This window comes from Toxotes jaculatrix, chromosome 18 (assembly GCF_017976425.1).
Source record: "Toxotes jaculatrix isolate fToxJac2 chromosome 18, fToxJac2.pri, whole genome shotgun sequence".
NCBI lineage: Eukaryota > Metazoa > Chordata > Actinopteri > Toxotidae > Toxotes > Toxotes jaculatrix.
This window is the reverse complement of record NC_054411.1, coordinates 21,245,043-21,263,077: the sequence shown is the minus strand read 5'-3', so window position 1 is coordinate 21,263,077 and position 18,035 is coordinate 21,245,043. Positions and strand designations below refer to the sequence as shown.

The 18,035-nt window shown below is 45.2% G+C and overlaps 3 protein-coding genes across 7 annotated transcripts in view; all 3 read left to right on the top strand.

The window, feature by feature from the left end:
* The window catches only part of smg1 (SMG1 nonsense mediated mRNA decay associated PI3K related kinase), a 38,557-nt gene extending 34,423 nt beyond the window's left edge, over nt 1–4,134 (top strand). Inside the window, exons 54-64 of the mRNA XM_041062111.1 lie at nt 10–290; nt 397–606; nt 716–853; nt 1,070–1,222; nt 1,348–1,527; nt 1,758–1,985; nt 2,075–2,286; nt 2,386–2,486; nt 2,612–2,788; nt 2,941–3,047; nt 3,169–4,134. Of these exons, the coding sequence (XP_040918045.1) occupies nt 10–290; nt 397–606; nt 716–853; nt 1,070–1,222; nt 1,348–1,527; nt 1,758–1,985; nt 2,075–2,286; nt 2,386–2,486; nt 2,612–2,788; nt 2,941–3,047; nt 3,169–3,246 (1,865 nt within the window). The 3' untranslated portion in view covers nt 3,247–4,134. The remainder of the gene's footprint in view (nt 1–9; nt 291–396; nt 607–715; nt 854–1,069; nt 1,223–1,347; nt 1,528–1,757; nt 1,986–2,074; nt 2,287–2,385; nt 2,487–2,611; nt 2,789–2,940; nt 3,048–3,168) is intronic.
* Nucleotides 4,135–5,194: 1,060 nt separating this feature from the next.
* hao1 (hydroxyacid oxidase (glycolate oxidase) 1) lies at nt 5,195–9,460 on the top strand. Its single transcript, XM_041062120.1, has 8 exons — nt 5,195–5,341; nt 6,389–6,540; nt 6,936–7,206; nt 7,364–7,536; nt 7,990–8,081; nt 8,504–8,662; nt 8,997–9,066; nt 9,329–9,460. The coding sequence occupies exons 1-8, from the start codon at nt 5,205–5,207 to the stop codon at nt 9,394–9,396; spliced, it is 1,122 nt and encodes a 373-aa protein (XP_040918054.1). The 5' UTR covers nt 5,195–5,204; the 3' UTR covers nt 9,397–9,460.
* Nucleotides 9,461–10,403: 943 nt separating this feature from the next.
* Nucleotides 10,404–16,333, top strand: mettl22 (methyltransferase like 22). 5 transcript variants are annotated; one of them, XM_041062114.1, is made up of 13 exons: nt 10,468–10,491; nt 10,753–10,837; nt 11,553–11,728; nt 12,320–12,530; nt 12,687–12,832; nt 13,423–13,463; nt 13,605–13,749; nt 14,259–14,330; nt 14,502–14,558; nt 15,141–15,221; nt 15,610–15,715; nt 15,839–16,007; nt 16,146–16,333. In XM_041062114.1, the coding sequence occupies exons 3-13, from the start codon at nt 11,623–11,625 to the stop codon at nt 16,197–16,199; spliced, it is 1,188 nt and encodes a 395-aa protein (XP_040918048.1). In that variant the 5' UTR covers nt 10,468–10,491; nt 10,753–10,837; nt 11,553–11,622; the 3' UTR covers nt 16,200–16,333. The 5 variants fall into 5 exon arrangements, with proteins under 5 accessions (XP_040918049.1, XP_040918048.1, XP_040918051.1 ...); XM_041062117.1 differs by having other exon boundaries at nt 10,474–10,491; nt 14,505–14,558; XM_041062116.1 differs by having other exon boundaries at nt 10,475–10,491; nt 15,613–15,715.
* Nucleotides 16,334–18,035: the final 1,702 nt, after the last annotated feature.

Below are 18,035 nucleotides of genomic sequence, written 5' to 3'. Positions count from 1 at the left end.
TGTGTCCAGGTACCTGTCCCTCAGCGGAGGACCTGTTGCCTACAAATGGGCCAGTTGGTCTGGGGAAGCCATTGTACCAGCGGCCCAGTACAACGGGGTCAGGTGTGGCAGTGGTGAGTGAGGAGCAGATGACCCGCCCCATCAAGGCCTTCACAGCGGAGTTTGTTCGGCAGATGCTCATGGGTCTGCCCAGCCAAGCTCTGGGTCTGTCCATCTGCAGCACCCTGTCTGCCCTCGGTCTTGATGTTGTCACCCAGGTGGAGGCTAAAGACTTTGGTGCAGAGAGCAAGGTACGACAAGTGTGTATGTGTTTGTGTGTGTGTGTGTGTGGTGGTGGAGGAGCTCCACCTTAGATACTGACCAGTACCTTAACCACCATCTGTCCTGGTTCTGAAGGTGTCTCTGGATGAGCTGTGTAAGAAGGCAGTGGAGCAGAGCCTGGCGTCCGGCCGAGTCTCCCAGCTGCTGCTGAACAGAGCCACAGTACTGGCCTCCTCCTACGACACAGCTTGGAAGAAAGTGGACCTAATGAGGAGGCTGGACGCCAACCTGGAGGCCACCAAGGCCAGCCTGCAGAGGAGCCAGCTGCACATCGCCATGTTCCAGGTACACACAGAAAGTGTGTGTGTGAATGCTTCATGATTATGGACTGGAGAGTGGATCTTTCAGGCATAACACCACATGATTTCTGTGTGTGTGTGTCTCTGCTTTTCAGTGGCAGCACGAGGATGTCCTGAGCCCCAATAATCAGCCTCTGAGCGTCAGCATTCTTCCTCGCTCTGTCATCCTCAGCAACATGAAGAAGAAGCTGTACAAGCTGAGTCAGGATGAGGGAGCCATTGTTGCCATTCAGGTCAGCGTTACACCACCTCCACCTTGCTGTGTTTAATCCACAGGACCGTACCATATGGAGTTTTTGGACAGTTCAGGAAAATGGTTTAATGCTGTAATAAGTTCTGTAGAGATTGGGCTTGCCTTGGCTAAGTAACTTGCTACCATACAATTGACTGAAAAAACAGATTCACGCAGACATTAATATCCTGTGCTGCTTGACTGTCGGTGTCCTCAGGAGAAGCTGGCATCTCTGGAGGCTAGCATCGAGCAACGTCTGAAGTGGGCTGGTGGAGCCAACCCAGCGCTGGCCCCCGTCCTGCAAGACTTTGAGATGACCATCAGGGAGAGACGTGGCGTGGTAGCCAGAGAGACCCAGCGCACCAGCCAGGTAACACGGCCGCCATGTTCACGAATAAGGGCCTGTTTGTAAAACTTGGCTGGACTCTTTCTTACCAACCGCAGCACTTTATAGATCACCGGTGTTAAAGAAGATTTCTTGCCATCTTTTTCCAGGTCACCTTCTTGTGCTCTACCATCTTGAACTTCGAAGGCCTTCGGACCCGGACCCCTGAGGCTCTCAACATGGATGCGGCTCTGTTTGAGCTACTGAAGCGCTGCCAGCAAACCTGTACCTATGCTGCCCAGTTTAGCAGCACAGTGTCTCCACTGGAGCTCCAACTACTTCACAGACTGGTTGGTTTGACCTGTGTCCTCTACACAGTCTATACTCCTATCAGAAATATGACGTGTTACTCTTTGACAACTGCATTACAAGTTTTGTAACACATGTATATACAAAAACACTTAGAGTTCTCTTTTGGTATGTTATGCTCAGAGTCCTGTTAGCATTAGCTAACAGGACTCTGGCCTGGACCTGGCCTGGACCACAGTGAATAAGACAAGCTCTTTGTCAATCACTACAGAGTCCACTGCTGGACCTGCCCATAGGCAGTCCCGATTGGCTGAGCTGTGCCCAGAGGCAGTTGGAGGAGGAGCTGAACCTTGAGCGGAGGACTCAGGAGGAGCGGGAACAGCAGCTGGAGTCCTGTGGAGAGACGCTGCAGCTCCTGGTCGACTCCATTAAAACCATTCTGTCCAACCACAACCGCCAACTGGCAGACGTCAAGCACCTGCTGAGAGCCATGGCTAAGGTATACTAAAGGCCCAGCTGCTTCACATATTTACTCTCTGTCTAACGTCAAACCTAGCAGTCATCCTATGTGGTAATTCTCTCACACAGGATGAGGAGGCGGCGTTGGCCGACGGTGAAGAGGTGGCGTATGAGGGCAGCGTGCGTCACTTCCTGTTGGAGTACAAAGCATGGCAGGACAACATCCAGCTCGTCTTATTCACCGTGGTCCAGGCCAGCGGGCAGCCTCGCAACCAGGAGCAGCTCGAACTGCTGGAGGAGATTCCTGCTACCCTGAAAGAACTGCACACCCAGAGCCAGAGGTACTCCCACACTCACACGCACACACATACACTCTCACACACATTTCTCATGTCCCTGTATAAATCCTGTATTAATCCTCTCTGTGTGCATCACTGCAGTGTGTATAATGGCCTGGTGGGCTTCGCCTCCCCACTGGTGACGGACAGAGACAGCGAATGTGCCAGTCCTGTGTCTGCGGCCCAGGCGAGTTTTGCAGCAGGTACGAACATAGAGGAATACACACCACACACAAGTGTACAAGCCATACATTAAAAATGCACTGATCACATTCACTTCACATCTATCTGATACTAATCAAAGTGGATCTGTTAACTTTAAATCCAGCTGTTAGGTGCAGCGGGGTGAAGACCCAGCCGGACTCAATGTCCCAGAATGCACGCAAGGGTCTGCCACGTAACCTCGGAACCCCCACCGACACCCCGCCCAGCACTCTGCTGATGAACAGCAAAGGCCTCAACCCAAGCCCCAAGAGGGCTGTACGAGACCCCAAAACAGGACGAGGTACTCTCCTTTACTGTCTTTGCAGAGACTGCTCACTGTTCATTCCTGCTAAGCTAGCATTAATGCATTACGAAGAGTGAGTGAGTGAGTAACAGTGACTGTGGTGAAGTCTCCCCGCACTGCTCTGAACCCGCTGCTTTCTGCGTTTGCAGCCGTCCAGGAGAGGAACTCGTACGCAGTCAGCGTGTGGAAGAGAGTGAAGGCCAAGCTGGAGGGCAGAGACATCGATCCCAACAGGAGGATGAGCGCCACAGAGCAGGTAACACTGCAGGCGCACATGGTGTATTTAATCCTTATCAGTTTTTTTATGTTTTATGAATGTAACCATCATCGTATAAAACATGTGTCCTGAGCTGCTGTGCTGCTGTTTTGGTTTGCAGGTGGACTTTGTCATCAAGGAGGCCACCAACATGGACAACCTGGCGCAGCTGTATGAGGGCTGGACTGCCTGGGTGTGAACGCTATGCTGCTTCATGTCTTTGGTCCAGCGGAAAAGGCTTGGAGATCCACCAGAGTCCAGCGGGTCTGGGGCGTCGGAACAGCAGCACCGGGCCACACCTGGGGGGAGGAAACGGGAAGCGGACGCTTAGTCTGCCCTCCCAAACTCCTGGGTACCCAAACTGGGGCAGCGACCTCGTAGCACCGCTGCAACCACACTCCCCCAACCATCGGCGATCGGGGCTAACACAATGCTTAGTGGGTCTGCGGCCCCGCCTTCCTTTCTGGGGTTTGACCGAGCAAAGCGGCGCCGAATGGGGGGAGGGGGGAAGGAGGGCGAAGGCCTCCTCACCCTCAACTTGGAGATACCTTCCCCCCTCACCTGCATAGCTCACTATCAAGTTGTACCCATAAACATCACTGCATCCTGTTGAGCCTATCAAACTCCAGCTGAGGGCAGGATGAAGCAGGAAGTGAGCGGTTTCCCCTCTGAAGCACACAGCTGACACGCTGTGAGTGGGACTTCACCCGGGGGCTAAAGCTCATATGGGGGGGGCATTTAAACGGCCACACTTTGTTTGTTTGTTTGTTTTTGTTTTTGTTTTTTCTCCAATCTTTTCCTCAAACAGCATTGTGATTCTGATTGGCCAGCGGGTGACACGGGTGAGCGAGAATGATGGAAACACAGGTTGAGCAGCATTCTTAAGGCTTACACGGACACACCCACCCGAATCAAGAGAAGAAATTAAAGTTGAAATCAATAAGTCAAACTGTACTTTGATATTGATAAACAAGTCAAGACTTTGGCACGTCTCTGAAGTGGCGTCACACCTCACCGCGTAAAAAAAAAAAAAAGATGAAGTGGAGTTGTTTTCTGAGGAGGGCTCTTTGTGTGCTCTTGTGGAAAGTGAAACGTCCTGTCGTGTCAAATCGTTTTCGGACGGCTCATTTGTGAGTTTTGTGAAGGGAAGACGCGTGAAAGGTGAAGCCACTCGGACGAGGGAGAACCTCTGCCTGACTCTTTTTTTTCTTCAGTGTGCATCTTTAGTCTGTTGTGCTTTGTAAAGTGTGTTCAGTCCTTCTTTAGACACAACTGTAGGAGTAAACTTCTTCTGTTTTTTGAGCTGCCTGTCAGAAGCTGTCGCTGACCTTCTGTGTATTCCCTCCCCAGCCCTAACGCTTGCATTTTATTAACCTTGACTTTCTAGTTTTACGTTTTTAGTGGGAGAACTTCTGTTTTTTTTTTTGGTGATGGTGCAAAAATGTTAATTCTTAAAAACTTTTATTGGATTTTGTTAGATGCCAAATAAACATGGAACTGAGAAGCGTGGAGTTGTATTTCATGATGAGATTCTTCTGATCAACCTCGTGACATGTACAAGCTTCCTGATAATGTTTCAGTGAAGGTAAAGAGTTTACCGCTTCGTGAGGAGGAGGGGGCTGAAAACTTTCAGCTTTCAAAGGTTCACTAAAGATAAAGTTTGCCCTCATTTCAAATGCAGCAACATCTCTTTCACCAGAATAAAGTAAAAAAAAAAAGTCAAACACAAAACTGCAGCTGTACACCACCAAGTGCTGGACTGACGAACCTTGTCAGGGTAAAAATGAGATAGAATCTTATGTCAGTTATCGTCTTGAGTCAGACATTTTGTGAACACCCACTTTAACATGAGGGGTCAAAGTTCAAATGCAGTCAGCGCTATGTTATAATCTACAAATAGTGTAAACATGCAGAGGATATGAAGATGCAGGCGGGTCAGAGTCACAGCCTGGGTGCCTGTGATGCTCTGGTTTGTTCCCGCTTCTGAAACCCCACCCACCCCAGAGAAGTCGTGATTAAAAATAAGAATCCTGTGGCTGATGAAGCCTCCGGCAGGTTAATGATTACAGAGGCTGGCCCCTGCACTGTGTGTGTGTGTGTGTGTCAGGGTGACAGACGGTGAGCCGCCTCAGTGTTCTGCTGTTTGAGTGGACAGGGATGTCGGGGCAGCGAGTGTGTGTGTCCGACTTCGAGGACGAAGCCAGGAAAGTTCTTCCTAAAGCTGTGTATGACTACTACCGCTCAGGAGCTGACGAGCAGAACACACTGGCTGACAATGTCGCTGCCTTCAGGAGGTACAACACACACACACACACACACACACGTATTGAGAAGCTGCAAACAGCAGACACACAACAGGTTCCTGTGGTAATGCAGCTATTCACTGTGTCATCTGCAAAGTTCTGAGCACCAATCACAGCCGGATACACAGGAGTTTTACATTGAAATGTGAAAAGTCACCATTCTCTCTTTTTTTTTTTTTTATTTATTGCTGTGAGCGGCAGTCACACTCACGCACACTGCTTCCTTATTGTTGTGTTTTTGTATCAATATATGTGTAACTTCATGCAGTTTCCTACATTTGAATACAATATGCATAAATCACGCATGCACGCTAAAAAAACAATTTTCACAAATCATTTTGGAACGTGTTCTTCCTGTTTTTCTGTAGCTCTTCTGCTCGCAAGCAGGTTAATGATTACAGCAGCTCTGCTTATCATGGGACAGCGATGTCAGTGCTTGTGTGTGTGTGTGTGTTTTTTCATCTCTGTGAGGACACATTGAGATGAAACGCTTGATTAAATCTTACTTCATCCGCTTTTATCTGTGGAACTTGGCTGCACTCCTCAAACATATCAATCTTGGTCATCTGATCCACATCACGTCTCCTGTGACGAGGGACAGTGTGATTGTCACTAACACTGGACAAGGCCAGTGTGATCAGTGGTCAATCAGTGACCTGATGTTTTTCCGTGCCGTGGAGCTGAGTGACTGCACCGCTGATCTTACCCTCTTCACTGGCACAGGGTCCAGGGTGTTCCACAGTGTCACTGCAGATGTAGAACTACGCTACGCGAACCTACGCAGTCAGAGTGTTATTGTAAGGGGAACATGAGAGGGAAAACATTCAAGATATTTTCACATAATTAGAAAGTTTGAGGATTCAGAAACGTTTCAATACACAAGAAGTTTAGTCATGAAGAAGATTCTGATCTGTTTCTATTTCAGAAATCAAACCGAAAAACTGAGAGCAGTTTATGGTGCTTTCACATCAGTAGGCTTGATGTACATTTACACTTTGATTTACATGCATGTGTGTGTATGTGTGTGTGCCTGTGTAGGTGGTATATTGTCCCCCGGGTGTTGAGGGATGTGTCCACAGTGGACCTGTCTGTCTCTGTGCTGGGCGAGAGGCTCAGTATGCCTGTCTGTGTCGCAGCCACAGCAATGCAGAGGATGGCTCATCCTGAGGGAGAGACAGCTACAGCAAGAGGTACACACACACACACACATGAATGAATAGTGAAACTTTACACATTTATTTCGTATTGCATGACTGGAATGACTGTTTATTCCTGAGGTTTAGGAAAATAAAAGCCTTGTGCAGCGTCTCTGATTCACTGTAATTCTTTGGATCACATTGATTGCAGGAATATTTGACTTGACAGCAACAAAGGAGGAGAAAAAAAACATTTCTTTGTCAAGTATTTGATCAGAATTAACTGTGTAAGTCAGATTTTCTGACTTACACAGTAAGTCAGAAAATTTTCTGAGTGATCTAGATCCTTGAGGACCTTGGACAAAGTTCTGGACAGAATCTGTCCATAAACCATCTGTAGCTCTCTTTGAAACCATTCTGCAAAAGACCATTAACATGTCTCTACCCAGCATGCCGAGCAATGGGAACAGGGATGATGCTGAGCTCCTGGGCCACCTCCACTATAGAGGAAGTGATGTCAGCAATGACAGCCTCAGCGGGTGATGGGGGTGTCCGTTGGCTGCAGCTTTACATCTACAAAGACCGAGAGCTCACACTGTCATTGGTGCGCCGTGCGGAGGAGGCGGGCTATAAGGCTATCTTTGTAACCGTGGATACGCCCTACCTGGGGAGGAGATGGGACGACATGCGCAACCGCTTTAAATTGCCCTCCCACCTGAGGTAGGAACCAAACACAACAGCAACAGCAGAAGAAAATGTTCATTTTCAGATCCAGCTTTCCCGTCTAACTCTTCATCTGTGTGCGTATGTGTTTATGTGTGTGTGTGTGTGTGTGTGTGTGTGTGTGTGTGTGTGTGTGTGTGATGTGTGTCCCCAGTATGTCTAACTTCTCAACAGCCTCCCTGGCTTTCTCTGAGGGAAACTATGGCAACGACAGTGGTTTGGCTGTTTATGTTGCAAAAGCCATCGACCCGTCTCTCTGCTGGGACGACATCGCCTGGCTGAAGAAACACACACACCTGCCTGTGATTGTGAAGGGAGTACTCAATGGTACACACACACACACACACACACACACAATTTCTACAAAGAAGGGATCAGAATGATCCATGACTGCTGGACTAAGTGTTGTAGATGTATGGAGAAGACTCGAACACAAGGCCATAACCTTAGACCAGAACATGATCAATCGCCCCTCGCACAGTACAGTAAAGGTGAAGTCAGTGTTCAGTCTTATGTAGGTGCTGGTTTTCCGATTATTAACAAACATATTTGAGAAGGGGCCCGTGTGGGGCCTCACTCATAGTCCACGCTGTCTCAGTCCTGAACCTGAAGCGAGTCGACATAAAAGGAACCAAAAAATGTAACTTGAGGATTTTCTAATACTTAAATCATCTCTGAAGATCTTACAATCTAAATCACTATCGACAGCTTGTTTTTGACCTCGTGTCCCTGACTGAGCTGTGTATGTGTGTGTGTGTGTGTGTGTGTGTGTGTGGTCAGGTGAGGATGCTGTCCAGGCTCTGAATTATGGTGTCAGCGGCATCCTCGTGTCCAATCACGGAGCTCGACAACTGGATGGGGTTCCTGCCACGGTCAGTGTGTGTAGGTGTGTAGGAGTGTGTGTGTGTGTGTGTGTGTTTTGTGGCTGCACTGTGGACTGACTCTTTAAAGGACCTGTGTGGTGTTATTCTATATTTCTCTTATTGTCAAAAAAAAACCCCATGAAAACAGCAGTATCAGCAATGTGCCAGTGCACCTTAAACACTCTCTGACTTCAATGACCAATCCGTGGCCCTGACAGTTTCGTCAGTGAGCTGCTGATCCACAGACACATCCACAGACCTGCTCAGCTGAGCTTGAACCTGTCGGAACCTCCCAGGAGTTGATACACACTTTTTTCACCCTGGGTTCACAAACCTTAAGTCTCTGCCTCTGATACATCTGGGAATAAACCATTATGTGACAATATAAACTTACAGTAAACTGTGTGTGTGTGTTTGTTTTGTGTGCTTAGCTGGATGCGTTAGAGGAGGTGGTGAGGGCAGTGCAGGGTCGCTGTGATGTCTACATGGACGGAGGAGTCAGGCGAGGGACAGACGTCCTGAAGGCTTTAGCTCTGGGAGCCAAGGCTGTCTTCATCGGTCGACCAGTGCTGTGGAGCCTGGCCTGTCAGGTGAAGCACCACACTCATCTACAGTCTCTCATACAGCCCCAATCGGTGTGGGGGGGGGGGGGGGGGTCTGAGAGTCCAGTCATTCTGATGACACAACAAAGTGGGATTTGGCAGGTAGGGTAACCTAAAGATCCAGGGATGTACCTGGAGAGAATGCAAACCTGGAACTGGTCGGTGAGGGAGTGTCATGCAGACCCTGAATGACAGGCACACAGAGATTATTATTAGCTATGAACCTGACAATTAGAATTATTCACTTATTAATGCTGTTCCTGTCCGTGTGTGTGTGTGTGTGTGTGTGTGTGTGTGTGTGTGTGTCTGTCCGTCCGTCCAGGGGGAACAAGGAGTTATTGAACTCCTGGGACTTCTAAAAGAGGAGCTGCGCCTGGCTATGGCACTGTCAGGTAACACACACACTCACACACATAAACACAGGGTGTCTACATTGTGGAAATACCCACCTGTCAACCATTTTCTCAGCCCAATCCTTATGTGCATACATGTGTGTATTTGTGTGTCTACCCATGTGTGTGTGTGTGTGTGTGTGTGTGTGTGTGTGTGTGTGTGTGTGTGTGTGTGTGTGTGTGTGTCTGTCTGTCTGTCTGTCTGTCTCTCTGTCTCTCTGTCTGTCTGTCTCTGTCTGTCTCTGTCTGTGTCTGTGTGTAGGTTGTCGCTCTGTATCCGAGGTGAGCAGATCCCTGGTCAGGAGAGCAGAGTTCACGTCCAGGATGTGAGAGAATCATCAGAGGACACAGTCTTGGCGGATCACTGAGACTCACTCGTTTGTCAGATTCATCCTTACTTGAGAAACAGGAGTTCCTCATTAAAAATTCTCCCTGGTGCTGTATATAAGGAGCAGTGAAATGTGTTTGGTCTTGTTTTCATTCACTGTCATTTGTCTCATTCACCCATCTTAAACTGGAGTTTAAGATGGGCCTCAGGATTGTGATTACAGAATAGGAATTCCTCAATAAATTTGTGGTCATCAACCACCAAACCAACCAAAAACGAATTAACAGTTACTAACTAATACAATCACAATACAGAGCTTTAGATAAAAAAGGTAGTTCAGCAGGGGCCCTCAAAAAATTGTTGTTTCCAATTTCTTTCTGTTGGGAGGGAAAACCCAGAGTAAACTGAGTCAGTAGGCATAATGTTAATGTCAACTATTATGCTTTATGTTCTGCTGAGTAGTAGTGATAAGATTTCTCAGGTGTAATCCTTCGTACTGTTCTCACAGCATGTCTACTTACCTAAGGACACTGTGCCTCTTCTATCAGAGCCCTGCTGATGTGGAACTCCCTACCTGAGCAACTTTGTTTAGCAAACTTAGAATGCTCTTTTAAATCAATACACAAAACTTACTCTAACAGGAAGGCTTTCCTATAGTAAATCTGTTCTATTGAACATTTGTACCTGTTTTTATTACACACTCAGATCCTATACCAGATCCCATGTTCTGTGTTTTATGTCTCTTTTGTGTCTGTTTTTTTTTTTTTTTTTTTTTTTTTTTTTTTTTTTTTTTTTTGTTTGTTTGTTTGTTTGTTTTAACTTGCTCCATGTTTTTTCCCCACTTGACTGTATTATATCTTGTTCTGGTGCAGTGTTTTTATGTTTTGTTTTGTTTGTTGTTGTTTGTTGTTGTTTAATATAGCCGGAAATACGCCACACAACCTGGGGACGGACCCACCGTATTTGTTCCTAGCGGAACTGAAGCCGTACCTAAACCTTTGCAGCCCGGACGAGTTATGAGGGTGCACTAGTTGAAGCTTAAGTGAGCAGTGGCAGGTGGCCTTTGGGGCGTGTTTGGTGCAGTTGTCACCGAAACGGTAAGTCAGGTTGGTTATTTGTGAAAACCTGTCCTGGCTGCGGTGTTCAGGGTTTAAACTGGTCTGAGACAAGGTCGGAGCTAACAGCTAACAGCTCATTCGTAGCGCTCCGGGCACCTTCGGAACTTTTGTCTTTTAGGGGCGTAACGGGAAAGTTAAAGGTTCAGCGTTGAATCTACTTTCGACGTGTTTGTTGAACAGTGCAGCACAGAAACCTGGTGAAGTTGCACAGTAAATGTTTTTTTTTTTTTTTATCCTGAGGACGAAGCTGTGGCTGAATCCAAATGCCCGGACTTCACCGAACCTGCTGACTCGCTGATTTAACGGGCGCGTTCTCGGGAAGCCCGTGAGTGCTGAGGGCTGTCCGAGCCCACGAGCGAACCTGCTGCGCGGACCCCATAGAGTCCACACAGGGCGCAGACTGAAGCAGACTTTGGTTTTTCTTTTTCTTTTTTTTTCTTTTTTCAGATAAAGTCACCGTTCAGTTAGTGAAATAAGGATTTATGTGTCATGCAGATTCACATTCAGTCATAACGTAAAATAATAACCCAGTAAAATGAAAAACATAAAAAGAATATCATGTCCATACCACAGTTATTTAATTGCAACTTATAAACATAAACAGATTAATAAATAAAAATGAAATAAAACATGGGAGTTATTTTTATTTTTTATTTTATATTTATTATTCAGAGTCTAGGTGCTGTTCTACTCCAGAGGTTGGAACATGATGAAAGATTAAGTTAAACATTTCTAAGAGTTGATTGGTTTAGATGTTGGATCAATAACATAGGGGCAGGTACAGTCATTTATCCTTGGATCCTGGCCTCATATAATCTTCATTGAAATAGTAGTTATTTGCGTTTTCTGCAAATAAAATCATACAAGTCTCCCCTGCAGACAAACGAACTCCACTGTTTACTAATCTAACAGGACTTCAGATCTGTTGGCTTGGAGTACAAGGCTCAGCCTGTTGTGCTTAAACAGTAAATTTTGAATACAGTCAGATGAGGACTTCAAGTCTGAAAAAAAAAAAACGGGGTGTGTGTGTGTGTGCCCAGTCTCCTCAGGTACCTGGGAAAGCAGGTAACCGGGGTGCTCTGCTTATTCTGAGACCATGAACGAGCAGCCATGGACCAGATCACCTTCCATCACGATACCGTGTTGTCAGACATTCACATGTTCCTGCCTAACGCACGCCACCTCATGACACGCCTCAACCATGTTGGACAGCCTGGTATGTATTAGACGTGTCACTTCACCACACACTGCTCAATCCTTCTGGAAACTCCCAACGCTTGGCCGTCTGACCAGTGGTGCAACTTCATCATTCAGTCAGTCAGTCAGTAAATTAGCGACAGACATCTGCGTTTATAGGACTGGCCTTAATTTAATCATCATCAATATTTTGTTTTTCTGGTTATATCAAAAATTGTCAGTGATGGAAAATTACATATAAAATAATAGACGGATATGATCTAATGTGCAGTGCAATCGGCTGTGTTTCCCTTTTAATCTGTCGAAAATATTCATACATCTTAAATTGACTTAAGTAACAAATGAGATTTTATGAATTGGTCTGGTATTATTTGGACTAGAGAATAAAATATTTAAATATTATTATGTACAGTTCCACTAAAAAAAATCAGCATCCAAAAAATTCAAACAGATAGAAAAGCACCTTGAATAGATAGATAGATAGAGATACTTTATTAATCCCCATGGGGAAATTCGAACAGGACATTTTTAAAGTTTTATTTTTTTCATTTTTCTTGATGATTGATTAAAGTCCCTGACTTGGTAACTTTGTTGTTTTTCATCCATCCAGTCTTCATCTCCAAATTCAAGATCTTGTCAGATGTCGAAAGGCATGACAACAACGACCCAGGGAATTTAGAGGAGGAGGAGAAATACGACGGGCGAAGGGAAGACCAGGGAAAAGACACAAATGCCACCAAAGAAGAAGCCGCAGAGGAAGGCGGGGATGGAAACGTGGAACGACGCTTGGATGAGGACGGAGACCTTGACATCACACGTCGGTATGGAAAGTCTTGTTCTGTCAACAGTTAATACAAAGTCAAACGTTTGACACATTTACTCAGAAGTCATGCTTGGGAACATGTTAGTTCCAGCTTTCTTTGATATGCTGCTGCCTGTCATAGATGCACGTCATACTATTCTTTGATTCCCCCCAGACCGAGGAGAAACCCTGCAGAGGCGAGCAGCCGAGACTTGGTCTGTCCCATCATTCTCAAACAGTCCAACCCTGTGCTGGAACAAGAGGAGGAGGAGAATGCGGATGAAGAGCCCGATGAGTGCTTCAAAGACATTATAAGGATTGGTAAGAACCTAGATTTCATCATGTTGGCTGTCACCCTTCACTCCAGCAATAATTCTAATCCATTCACTTGCTGTTGCTCTAAATGATAGATATCAGACGTTTCAGATGAAGTGGTGAACCCACAGCTATCATAAACACCTACTCCCAAAACCAGCAGAATGGTGTGTGAAGTTTTTTTTTTCCAGAACTTTCACATCATTATGTGTGTTTTTGTCTGATTTGTACTGTTCTTATTATTATCATTCTTATTATTTTATTTTTATTCTTCTGTTGGAAACCGTTTCACCACAGCATACACCATACATACGTCCACCAGCAGGTGGTGCTAAAGTCAAGATAAGGTCATTTTGGCCAGTAACTCACACATTGTACATGGCATATTTAAAAAAACGTTACATGAACGCAAGTTGTGTGGTTGCAGTCAAAACAGGAAGTGTTTAATTTTTTTTTTTTTTTGCTAACAATCACTTGCTGTGCTGCAGTTGTAGTCCAGCCTACAGCTACAGTCCCTGCTCTTTCTAACCCTGACCTGGTGATTTCATACATAGCCTGTGTGTTTAATACAGTATATGAATCCAATCTCTCTGCAGAGCACACTATGGCCACACCTCTGGAGGATGTCGGCAAACAGGTCAGTAAAATGTACTCTGTCTGAAAATGTCTGGTGCCATGAAAGTGTTTGTGTAAGTGGTGGTTGATCTTGAGAAGGCGTTTAAAGGATGATTGTCTGTTTTTTTTTTTTTTTTGTTTTTTTTTTTACCTGCATCACTAGGTGTGGCGAGGGGCTTTCCTCTTGGCTGACTTCATCCTGTCTGAGCCCGTCATGTTCAGAGGAGCCACAGTCCTGGAGCTGGGAGCGGGGACGGGTTTAACAAGCATCATCATGGCCACCTTAGCCAAAACGGTGTACTGCACAGGTATAATGTCATCCAGCTGATATCCTGCTCAAAATCTCACTTGTTTGATTAAGAAACTCAAACGTACAGAAGATGTAATCAGCTTTGCAGAAGCCTGAGCGCTAAGCGTGTGCCTTTGATCAGCTGTTCACCGAGCAGAGCGTGTAAACTAAGTTATCAGAATAAATGAGCACTACTCACTTAGAGACACTTTCAGAATGAGGGATGTTTTCCTCCCTCATTCTGGTCCATGTGTTCATCCATCCAGGCCTGTGTTCCCTCTCAGTGAGCTGTGACAGCACCTGGTTGGACCAGATAACCAGCATGGAGCCCAACATACCCACACTGCCAGACCTCTGCCCACAACCTGACAGAATATAGACAGCAGGAACAAACGCAAACCCACTGTGCCTCTGCTACTCTACATTAAAGGATGTCTCTAGCTTTTTCCCTGGCACACATACCCCCCCCCCCTTGACCCTGACTGGCCTTTGTTTCCGTTGCTCAAAGACCTAACTTTGTTTTTACAGATGTGGGAGAAGACCTTCTGAGCATGTGCAAGAGGAATGTCACATTAAACAGACACATGGCGGAGCCTGCAGGTGAGAAAATGTCCAATTGTTGTCCTCATTTCCTCCTCACTTACTTCCAGTCCCTGGAAATAAAAGTCCCTTTTATTTTATGTATTTAGTTCTCTTTTATTAAAAAAAAGAATGATCTCATGAAGCAGAAAAATCTTACATAGTTACATTAATAATGTCTCTTCTGACCAGCAGGTGGTGAGGTGAGGGTGAGACAGTTGGACTGGCTCCAGCATGATCTTTGTACAGGTAACACACACACACAACATTTACCTACAATTTAAAAGCTAGAGCCACAATAACATCCAGTCATTTGCTAATAAAATGGTGCAGTGCAAATGTGCACTTTCAACTCAACACTTACTCAAGCAAATACTGGGTCAATACTGGTCAAAACTGGGCAGAGCATTACAACAATGAGTCCCTTAAAACATAAAATGTCCTGAGACCAGTATTTAAACTGGTCTCAGACTTTAGTACCCTACTGTAGCAGCAGAAGATGTGCAGTAAGAGAGGAACTGAAATGTGGGGCTGTAGATACTTGTTTTATATTCTATGTGGCATTTACCATTTAGCTTTTCTAAGCCCTGTGTCAATGAGGAGTGTTATGTGAGGTGAACTACATGTGCACACTGGGGAGAAGGTCATGTTCGCCTCTGATATTTGTCAGTAACTTAATCTAACCAAGCTGAGCCGCAGCACTTCACAACCGTATAAGTCAACAGCCACAGCCTGGAGTAATCTAATGCTCAGTGAGGGACGTTGAACGTCCTCCTCCACCTCCTGACCATAGAAAATGTCCGTCTTTTGTCATTTGTTTAATCTCCGTAGATGCTGATGTGGAATTTAGCTGGACGGAGGAGGAAGTAGCGGATATGTACAACAACACTAGCTTCATCATCGCTGCTGACGGTAGGTTACTGAGCTGATGGAGATAAAGACTCATCACACAGCTCCTCTCCAGTACGCCACGCTCTGTCAAGCTGAAACAGAACCATGACAATGTGAAACGAAGGCTTCAAAGTGAAGTGACACTTTGATTCAACTGAAGCCCGCAGAGGTCCCTCTGTCTCTCTGCACTTCTGACAGACAGAGGGGAAATAAGGCATATGATAATAAGCAGGCATCATGGGTGAGAAGTGAAGTCCATGCTCTGACATTAGGCCATAACTGTACGTTGAAAAGCCATTCCTTCAAATTAAAACTACAGCCAACAGTTCTGAGACATGAAACGAATCAGTCTCGATCACTGACTTGACAAACCAGCTGGAGAAATACTAAGATTTTATTTTTGCGTCACCAGTTTGCTACGACGACGACCTGACGGACGGCCTGTTCCGAACACTGTACCGACTCTGCAGTAGCTTTACTCACGCCTGCACCATCTTCATCTCCATGGAGAAAAGGTAAGAAGACATCTGCTCTTCATCTTTTGTCAAAGCAACTACAGCTGTTCATGTAAGGTGATTGTCCAGCTGCAGCAGAAATCACAGTGTCTCCTGCTGTGCTTTGTTGTCTCACTATACAAGGATGAACTTCACCCTGCGACACATGGATGTCTGCTGCGAGGCTTACAACCATTTCAGCCGCTGTCTGTCCCAGCTCCAGGACCTGGTGGATGGACGCTGCAGCTTCAGAGTGGAGCAGCTCCCTACTAACTTCACACAGTTTCTTGTGTATGAACGCATAGAGCAACTAGTAAGTGAAACATACACACACACACACATCATTACATCGTACTGGGGATAATGTTTATTGCTTAACTTTAAACAAAGCTTTATTTTGGTCTAAAACCTGAATCCAGCTCTAATAAAGTTTATTATCATTTTTGTGCAGGAGCTGTGGAAGGTGACTGCCACTCCACTTCTGTTTGATCAGGCCCCAGTGTGAACATACAAGGAGCTCCAGTTAACAGCTGAAGGTTTGAGATGTAAAGCATAGAGACTCAAAGCAGCATCACCTCGTTTCTACCTGAGGAAAATGATCAGTGATCTTTTAAACATGTAGAGTTCATTGATGAGTTTTAAAAAAAAAAAAAATGGCTCACTGAGTCACTGCACTATTGTAGCATTATTTATTCTTCATCTTGATTTGTTTTAACTTGGACTTTGTGAATGGAAAGAGCAAAATGTTTGTACATGAAGTTGGATTTAAAACAAGGTCAAATAAAATTTTACAATATTCGAAGTACAAGCTTATAATTTGCTTTCTAGCTACATCATCATCCAAACACCAGATGAATAGGTCAAATGTAATGATTCTTCCAAACGTAAACTGTTTGAAGAATCATCTCTCCAGTAGAGTCCAGACACGTGGAGAATCAGTACCAAGGAGCAGTGAAGCTGTTCTGGTGGTACATGGTGGCCCAACACCTGACGGAGACACTTTATGATGGTCTGTACTTTAATTTGTCCCCCTCTGTGTATTAAAACGCATTGGACAAGGAAACTACATCACGGTGGAGATGGTATCTCTTGCGTGGTCAGTCCATCATGAGGTGTCACTGGGAAAGAAGATGGATTTCTCACCCACTGACTGGCCAAGGTCTCCTCTCCCATCTGCTCACACAACCCCTTCAAATGTAAAACGATCACCTCCACTAATGGATAACAGTGAAATGTTATTTAAAAAGTCCCTGGATCTGAGTCTGGATCACATCCTGAGGTTTAAGTCTGAATTGTGTCAGGATGCTTGGTTATTCTTGTTTGCAGGTCTAGTTAAGGGTCTAAACAGCTTATTATGATACTTATCCTGACTTTGTGAAACCAGAACTTCTCTAGTCTTATTTAGTCTGTACTAGGGGTTCACATCAGCCTCTAGTGGCTGAACTGAGTATTACAAAAATCAAATTCACTTGCCTCTCAGGGGTCACTGTGCTCAATGCACTTCAAGGAAAAAGAACAACAGTGAACACAGTAAATGGAAGCATTATCTCAGCTTATCGGTGACAGTTATAACACATCACTCTGACATTACTTCCTGATACGAAAGGAGAGAGACTAATGTATGAAGGAAAATCAAGCCAAACCTTTTATGAAAATCAGGTGGAACGGGTGGAAAAAATAAAAACAATTTACTAAATTCTTCATGAACTTAAAACATAAGAAAACCGCTAAAAAAAAACAAAAAAAAAAAATGGTTTTCAATGTGAGAATCCCAGGAGAGCACTGATTTCTCTGCCATGTGTGCACAAAGCTAGGCTTCTAATTGGCTCCTCCAGTCTGCATGTGCAGGACAAAGATGGACAAAGTGACAGCTGAGGAAGGGACAAAATATGGGCTCAAATTAGGGTCAGTAAGATTTTGAGTTTGTAAATATATGTTCACAAATAACTTAATAAATTTGACACCTGAATCTGATTGGACCAGCCAGAGCACAGGTGCAGGTGAGGCGGAGTAGCAGCCACGATTATTTGTGAATATCATTTCATAATTTTCAAGACTTTCTGACCCTAATGTGAGCCCCTACTTACAGATGATTATTATACAGTCCAAGGTGTCTTCATATCGGATCTGTCTTGTTTCTTGTGTCCTCCCTTCCCTGGTGTTTGTCCCCTGTTTGTCTGTTTTCTTGTTTGTGTGTATCTGGGCCTGGGTGTGGCTCACATACTTGTAATTTCCTGGCAGATCTTCTGCTCACCTGTCCACAATCTCCTCATCAACCTCAGTCTGCAGTATATTACCACCGGTTACTCTTAGCACTTATTTATTTTCTTTCCCCCGTGAT

Bases quoted from the DNA above. Each gene is read 5' to 3' on its own strand.
- hao1 (XM_041062120.1), top strand. From the start codon at position 5,205: ATGTCGGGGCAGCGAGTGTGTGTGTCCGACTTCGAGGACGAAGCCAGG. The intron at 6,541-6,935 runs GTACACACACAC...GTCTCTACCCAG, and splicing joins AGAGACAGCTACAGCAAGAG to CATGCCGAGCAATGGGAACA. The intron at 8,082-8,503 runs GTCAGTGTGTGT...TTGTGTGCTTAG, and splicing joins TGGATGGGGTTCCTGCCACG to CTGGATGCGTTAGAGGAGGT.
- mettl22 (XM_041062115.1), top strand. From the start codon at position 11,623: ATGGACCAGATCACCTTCCATCACGATACCGTGTTGTCAGACATTCAC. The intron at 11,729-12,319 runs GTATGTATTAGA...TCATCCATCCAG, and splicing joins CAACCATGTTGGACAGCCTG to TCTTCATCTCCAAATTCAAG. The intron at 14,559-15,140 runs GTAACACACACA...TAATCTCCGTAG, and splicing joins CCAGCATGATCTTTGTACAG to ATGCTGATGTGGAATTTAGC.